Source organism: Diabrotica virgifera, chromosome 1 (genome assembly GCF_917563875.1).
Source record: "Diabrotica virgifera virgifera chromosome 1, PGI_DIABVI_V3a".
In the NCBI taxonomy this organism is placed as follows: Eukaryota; Metazoa; Arthropoda; class Insecta; order Coleoptera; family Chrysomelidae; genus Diabrotica; species Diabrotica virgifera.
Genome location: NC_065443.1, coordinates 229340569 through 229348364, shown reverse-complemented (window position 1 = coordinate 229348364; position 7796 = coordinate 229340569). Strand labels below are relative to the sequence as shown.

Genomic DNA, 7796 nt, shown 5'->3' with positions numbered 1-7796 from the left:
ACGAGATGTCTGGTCACGACGATAACGTACGTATGCGAAACATGGGTGCTGAAAAAGTCAGAAACAGACCTTTTAGAAAGATGGGGGAGAAAAACGCAAAGAACAATATATGGAGGTGTGAAAATAGAAAGTCAGTGGAGAAGAAGAACCAATAAAGAATTGAACTATATAATGAGCCAACGATCACGATGACGATAAAAGCACATAGAATAAGATATTTGAGGCACATCGAGAGAATGGGAAGTAAAAGAATGCCAAAAATGGTACTCTCACGAAGGCCAATACAAAACAAGGAAAGGCGGGCCAACGAAAAGATGGAGGGCCAGTGTGCACGAAGGCCTGAAGAAAAGTAACATTGAGGAATGGAAAGAACTAGCATTGGACAGAAGGATATGGAGAAAGGTGTTGAAGGAGTGTATAAAAAGACTGAAGTGTAATTAAATAAAAAATTTAAGATTAAAACAAAATGTAATTAGAAATGTACACATTTTAACCCTATGCTTACAAGGCCTGTTAAGCTTAAGAGCACACAGTAGCGACAACAGGTAGCAACAAACGCGGTCAAAGATTGCGAAAGTTCTGCGAACTTTAAAAAGTGATAAAACAGTGCGTCGGTAATTCGACACTGACAGTGACGTTTATACTATCAAAAACAATAATTTTTTACACATGGGCGCCAAATGTTGTTAAGTCAGTGACGTTCGATTTCTTGTTATAAAAAAATCGATTTTTAGTAGATCCAATGTGACACAAAATCTAGGCACGGGATAAAAAAGTTTATTTGAAGAAAGTGTATTTTTTTGTCTTTCTTAATGGCGGTACAGGCTTCTTTTTGTAATATTTTATTTAGTTATAGAGTAATTTCCACATACTAACATATTTCTGAAATTGGGCTCTGTACCGCCATTCTTTATTATATTACGAATACATATGTGTGCCAAATATTTCGACAAAATATTCAAAATTACGAGCCGCAATCTTGGACCGCGTTTGTTGCTACCTGTTGATCGCCACTGTGTGCTCTTAACAAATAAATGAATATAGGTACTCTCAACATATTTTCAAAAAACATTTGTGAGAAAACTGCTTAAATCAAATTTCACACGTTTTCCCCAGCGTGCACATTCAAATGCCTTTTCAAAAACTTGCACAAGTAATCTGCTTAAAACAACTTTTATGGTTTCTCTCCAGTGTGCACTCTCAAATGTTTTTTCAAATCATTTGTTTTAGTAAACTGCTTAAAACAAATCTCACACTTGTAAGGCATTTCTCTAGTGTGAATTCTTAAATGTCTTTTCAAATAACTTGCTGTAGTAAATTGCTTAAAACAAATATCGCACTTAACAGATTTTTCCCCAGTGTGCACTTGCAAATGAGTTTTCAAGGAAGTTTTAAGATTAAATTGCTTAAAACAAATTTCACACATGTGAGGTTTTTCGCCAGTGTGCTGTCTTAAATGTCTTTTCAAACTACTGGCTAAACTAAATTGCCTAAGACAAATCTCACACTTGTACGGTTTTTCTCCGGTGTGCGTTCTTAAATGATTGTTCAAATGTGCTACCTGAGAAAAATGCTTAAAACAAATCTCACACTTGTGAGGTTTTTCCCCAGTGTGCACTCGCGAATGTGTTTTCAAGGAACTTTTATGACTAAATTGTTTAAAACAAATTTCACACCTGTGAGGTTGTTCTCCAGTGTGTACTCTCAAATGTCTTTTCAAACTAGCTGCATCACCAAATCGCCTAAAACAGATCTCACACTTGTAAGGTTTTTCTCCAGTGTGAATTTTTAAATGACTTTTCAAAGTACCTGCTTCAGTAAATTGCTTAAAACAAATCTCGCACTTGTGAGGTTTTTCCCCAGCGTGCACTCTCAAATGTGTTTTCAAATTCCTTGCATAAATAAACCGCTTAAAACAAATTTCACACTTATAACGTTTTTCCCTTTCCCCAGTGTGCACACTCAAATGTGTTTTCAAATAATCTGTTCGAGCAAACGGCTTAAAACAAATTTTACACTGGTAAGGTTTCTCTCCAGTGTGTGTTTTTAAATGATTTCTGAAAGTGCCTAGTTCTCTGAATTGCTTCAAACAAGTTTCGCACTTGTATGGTTTTTCTCCAGTGTGCTGTCTCAAATGTATTCTCAAAGTGCTTTTTTGGTTAAACTGATTAAAACAAATCTCACACTTGAAAGGCTTTTCTCCAGTGTGAGTTCTTAAATGACTTTTCAAACAACTTGCTGTGGCAAATTGGTTAAAACAAATCTGGCACTTGTAAGGTTTTTCCCCAGTGTGCACTCTCAAATGACTTTTCAAACCAAATGCTTGAGCAAACTGCTTAAAACAAATTTCACACTTATAAGGTTTCTCTCCAGTGTGCGTTCTTAAATGTGCTTCTAAAGTACCTGCTGCACTAAACTGTTTAAAGCAAATCTCACACTTGTAAGGTTTTTCTCCAGTGTGTGTTCTTAAATGATTTTTCAAATAAAATCTATGAGAAAACTGCTTAAAACAAATCTCGCACTTGTAAGGTTTTTCCCCAGTGTGCACTCTCAAATGTCTTTTTAAAGTACCTGCTTCACCAAACTGTTTAAAACAAATTTCACACTTGTGAGGTTTTTCCCCAACGTGCACATTCAAATGTCTTTTCAAATGAACTGCATGAGAAAACTGCTTAAAACAAATTTCACATTTATAACGTCTTTTTCCAGTCACAACTGTCATAGGTTTATTTAAAGTTTTTCCTTCCGTGTGTCGACTCGTGTCATTTTCGTCGTGAGATGAATCTTTAATGAGTTTCTCCTCAACCTCCATTTTGCTTTCATCTTGTAGATGACCTAAAATAAAAACCACTATAATGTAATTATTAGAGCAAAAGAGCAAATGAATGCAATAATCAAATTTAAGACAGCAGAAATATGGGACACGTATGATTATGCCAATGAAGTATTAGATTAAACCTTCATTAATTTATCATCTAAATCTGAATATATGTTTGCAAGTCACAGTGTTGCCATAGATTTTTATTTATTTTTTGTATAATGTACCGGGTGTCCCAATAAGAATGGCTGTCGGCCTTGTCTCAAGAACCCTTTATAGTACAGCTTTGAAAAAAAAAAATAAAACAAAAGTTGCCTCGGGAAAAGCCTGGAAATTATTTTCATAATTGTAGGTTCACCGCTAGACATGTATGTTACCGTTAAATCCCGAATTTACTAGGAAAAACTAGTTTTAACTATGCGCTTTAGACAATTCTAGTTTTAACTAGTCAAAACTACATTTGACTGCTAAATTCAGTTAAAACTAGAAATCCCGAACGAATTTCATTAAGAGTAGTTAATATTAGTTTTTACTGGGATTACTAGCGAATACAAATATCTTCTATTTGGCATGTTCGGGGTAGTGTTAATAACGAAGGCGGCCGGTCGGTAACAAACTAGTGTGTGCAACTGTTGATTGTTCTGCATCGTTTTTATTGGGTATATCATACTACTGTATATTATAGTAGGGGAGGAAAGTATGCTAAATTTGCAGTCACTCGAGCGCTTTGTGAACCTATTGGGTTGTGATTATTAGGTCCTAAAACCAAAAAAAGTTAGGTAAAATTTTCCACTTAAGTGGGGACTTTCAATTTTTTAATTTAATTTTCCATTTCCAACAATCGTTTTTTCCGATTATAGCGCCATCTATCCATAATTCGAAAAAATGTTTCGAATAAAAGATATTTTTACATAAAGAATCCAAATCTGCAATAAAAATTTGGGGCTCCTATTTAAGATTTTAAAGTAACCCCCCACCCCACCTTCGCTGGGTATCGTATTTTGTACCATTCGATAGATTTTTCAAAAATATTGAATAAGTGCATTTTGCAGTTTTTCGATCTGATGTTTATTTTGCGAAATATCGCGGGATTTGTATTTAAAATTTTAAATTTACCCCCACTCCTCTCCGTGGGTGGTCATGTTTGGTATCATTCGATAGATTTTTGAAAAATATTGAACACGTATTTTTTAGTTTTTCGATATGACGTTCATTTCGCGAAATATTCGCTTTTTTTGTGAAACTTTTTGACCCTTCCATTTCCTTACACCCAGCTCAATTCGTCAGATCTTTGAAATATACACTCTTTTGCATGTACTTGACTTACCTTATTTTTATCTGACAATTTCGAGTATTTTTAAGGATAGATTTTTTTTTCGGGCCCCCCTTAACGAACGCCCCTGTGTTAAGAGCCCATATATGGTAGAGGTACATCTTCAGGGTACCAGGTTTCTCCCCATATGACAATCTGACGCGCTCGAGTAACTGCAAAAATCCCCGCTTGTGCTCCCCTACCATTATTCACCAATATTGTTAAATATCAAGTTGAGAGCAGAGATATAAGAACCTGGAAAGAACGTTTTTTGGAAAAGATTTTACAAAAGGAAGAGACCGAGAAGAAAGAAAGTCACTACAATGTTGTGACAAAAGCATGTATACTAAATTAATGGCCGAAGTATAAGATGCGGAACTATCTGCCAAGAAAACACCGTTACAAAATCGAAGACTAAAACGATTTAGGATTGTTGAAGTTGGCGAAATAAAAAAGTTGGCTTCTAGAATTGATCCCATCAAGTATTATGTACCTACCTGTCGAAGACATTTTTGAGATAACTGAAGCAGCTCCCGTTGCTATTGTTCATGGAGGTCGGGATAGGTTGAAGCCTGAAACCGCCAGAAAATACACAAATATAACAATTTATATGAACAATACTTTTATACCAATGTGTGAAACCTGCCAACGGAAGAAGAGTAAAAATATAAAAGCAAAGAGGGGTCTTGTATCGAAACCTATATTGCATTCAGAAATGAATACGTCACTGTCAAGTAGATTTGATCGATATGCAATCACAAGAGGATCACAGCTACAAGTTTATTATGGTTGTTCAGGAGTTGAGATCGGAAAATAAACAATCTGGTCAGACCCGGTCTGGCTCCATTGGAGGCCCTCGGCTAGATGGTGATTTGAGGCCCCGCCCCCGGAAATAGAACGAGGACCATGGGGTCCTCTCACGGCAACAATAGTTAGCCTATGTTTGCTGCATGCGGCTAACGTGGTTTTAAATGCTTTTAAATTTTTAATAATTTGGTTGAAATTGAATAATTGCTAAATATTTTAAAATGCAATTTAAAGATCTTAGCGATTCTATTTGGTTAGGTAATTCTGTACCTCTAAATGACATTGACATTGTATATCAACAATCCAGAGGCTAAAATGATTAAAATATTTTACCTGTACATCAGCACCAAATTTTAATTTATTAATAAATGTAACTACTTCAAAAATCAATTTTAAATGCAGTACTGTTTAAGAATGGTTGACTAAAACAGAACGATAGTTAAATGAAAGGTCAACTACTCAGTGGCGGCTCGTCAGAGGAGGCAAGGGACGCTCAGCCACCCCTTAAATTTGTTACACACTCTATACTGTTTTGTTTATCATGAATCGCGAAAACAACAATTACTCTCACTATTATACAACGTGTAAATTCCATATTCTCACTAATTATCCATACGTACGGAGCATTAGCATTAGAACGCATGATCGCGTCTCAGTTTTATTACATATTATTGTAGGCAGGACCCTGGGTTATCCCGAGATGCACGAACGGAGCCGAGAAGCCCAGCATTCTCCGTTGTTAATGCTCCGTGCAGCGCAGCAGGCGTTTAAGGAGAGCCGGTCTCCTAACAGTGGCATTTACGGCGCCATCACACGCTGCCCGGAGATACACCAAGGGAGGCAGTGTAGCTTCTCAGCTCCGTTGGGTGGTTGGGTGCGTCTCGGGACAACGAATTTTAGGGTCCTGACTAAAAATAATGAAAAATCTAAAAGTGCGAATTTTGTTATGAAATTTGGTATGTGGGATTATAATAATATTTGGAACAACTTGCTCAAATAACTTTTTCCGATATCTCTAACGCAAAGCAAAATATAGGTAATTTATCGTGTTTTTGAATTCGCAGTAGGCCGCGTTTAGAATTAAAAAAATTCAGTTGAGTATCTTAAAAAATTTGAAGCTTCATTATGTATGGACTGCAAAACTTCAAATCTGTATTTATTTTGATATGCATAGGTATCTATTTACAAATAGATGGAATTGTTAACAAATAAACGACACAAACTTTGGTATTAAACTTTTACTATTAGACTAACTATTTTTAAAATGATGATATCATGAAAATATGAATTAGGATGATATTATGAAATGTAAATAAAAATGGTCAAAAGATGGGGCCTTAAATTACATTTTTTGGCGCATTTTTTTGCTAGTGCAAATTTGTCTAGATATTTTACAGTTAGGTATAGCCTCCCCTATTGTAAAAATCACGAGCCGCCACTGCAACTACTAACATGACAATAAAAACACAATGAAAAAAACGCTGCATTTTACATTAAACAAAACTTTATTGCAACACTCTAGTGAACATTGATACTAAAATATGGCCTAGTGTCGATAAAAACACAAGGCAAAAAAACGCTGCATTATATTAAACAAAACTTTAATGCAACGCCCTAGTGTACGTTGATACTAAAATATGGCCTAGTGTAATAGAAGTATAAGTATAACATAAATAATTATTACATAAAGAAGTTAAAAAAAATGTGTTAACCGTATAAACACGACAAAAATTCCTACCATAGTGATAGTAGCCTTATCAACGATTGCCTAGCCTATCCCATCAGTTTTCTTTTAAGTTCGTCACTACTACTGGCCACGACATTAAATGATTTCTTCTTTGTCGATGTCAGAAAACAAGTCTCTCTCTATGTTCATAAAAATAAGGCTAGACATAAGGTCTTGGCCTAAACTAGCCGTAAGACGATTCTTTATTATTTTTAGCTTAGAAAAAACCCGTTCACATGTAACCTGTGTACAGGGTATCGTTAGGATAAATTTATAAACTACATATAAGTTAGTGAACAATCCTGATCCAGAGAGTTCAAAAAGAACTGAGAAGGCACATGACAAACACTTGAAACATTTTTTGCTGTCATTGCAGAAACCACGAAAATTGTCTTGTTCTGATTCAGGTTCCGAATCGAGTTCACGGTCTTTTAAAATTTCTTCTGCTTTGTTTGATTCTTCGTCTGGGATCTGTTCATCTTGAGTGTTTACAACTTTTATGAAACTTTTGTACTGATCTGCAAATTGTTTAAGTTCTATTAATAATATACTTCTTTCAACATTGCAAAGTTTTGAGATACAAGAGAGGACTCCAGCCGGAAAGTCTTTAATCGTCATTATGTCATTAAATTTTCTTGGATTTAACCAAGAAAGGTCCTCTAAAATTTGTCTGTTTGGGCAAAATCTTTCTTCTATGCTTGTTCTAGCACAGTCTAAAATATTGAAAAATACATGCTTGAAATGTTGAGCTGCTGATATTTCAGGAGCATCATCACTTGATTGTTCCCCAGGCATTCGTTTTTTCTTTGAAATTCTTCTTTCCGTAAAGTCCCATTGTAATTCCAAATCAATATTGCTATCTTCCAATTTACTGTTAACAGCAGTCTCACGCAGTGAGATACGTGAGGTTATAAAGAACAAGACCGTATCTCAACAAAGAAAAATAGCTGAACCCCACGTATATTTTAAAAAATGTTTAATAAAATATGAAAATTAAGTCTTTAAGAAAAATTAACTATTTAATAGTAATACAATTAACATTTTTCAGTTTTACGTTTTTTTTTTTATTAAATTTTAGGTTGAAAACAAGAAAATATACAGTTTTTTCTCTCTCCTGAAAAGTGATCAGTTTC

General features: G+C 35.0%; 1 protein-coding gene across 1 annotated transcript in view; it reads right to left on the bottom strand.

Annotated features, from left to right (window-relative positions):
• Positions 1 to 449: 449 nt before the first annotated feature.
• The window catches only part of LOC126882705 (zinc finger protein 227-like), a 29216-nt gene continuing 21869 nt past the window's right edge, over positions 450 to 7796 (bottom strand). The window contains exon 2 of the mRNA XM_050647690.1: positions 450 to 2835. Within this exon, the coding sequence (XP_050503647.1) occupies positions 1175 to 2835 (1661 nt within the window). The 3' untranslated portion in view covers positions 450 to 1174. The remainder of the gene's footprint in view (positions 2836 to 7796) is intronic.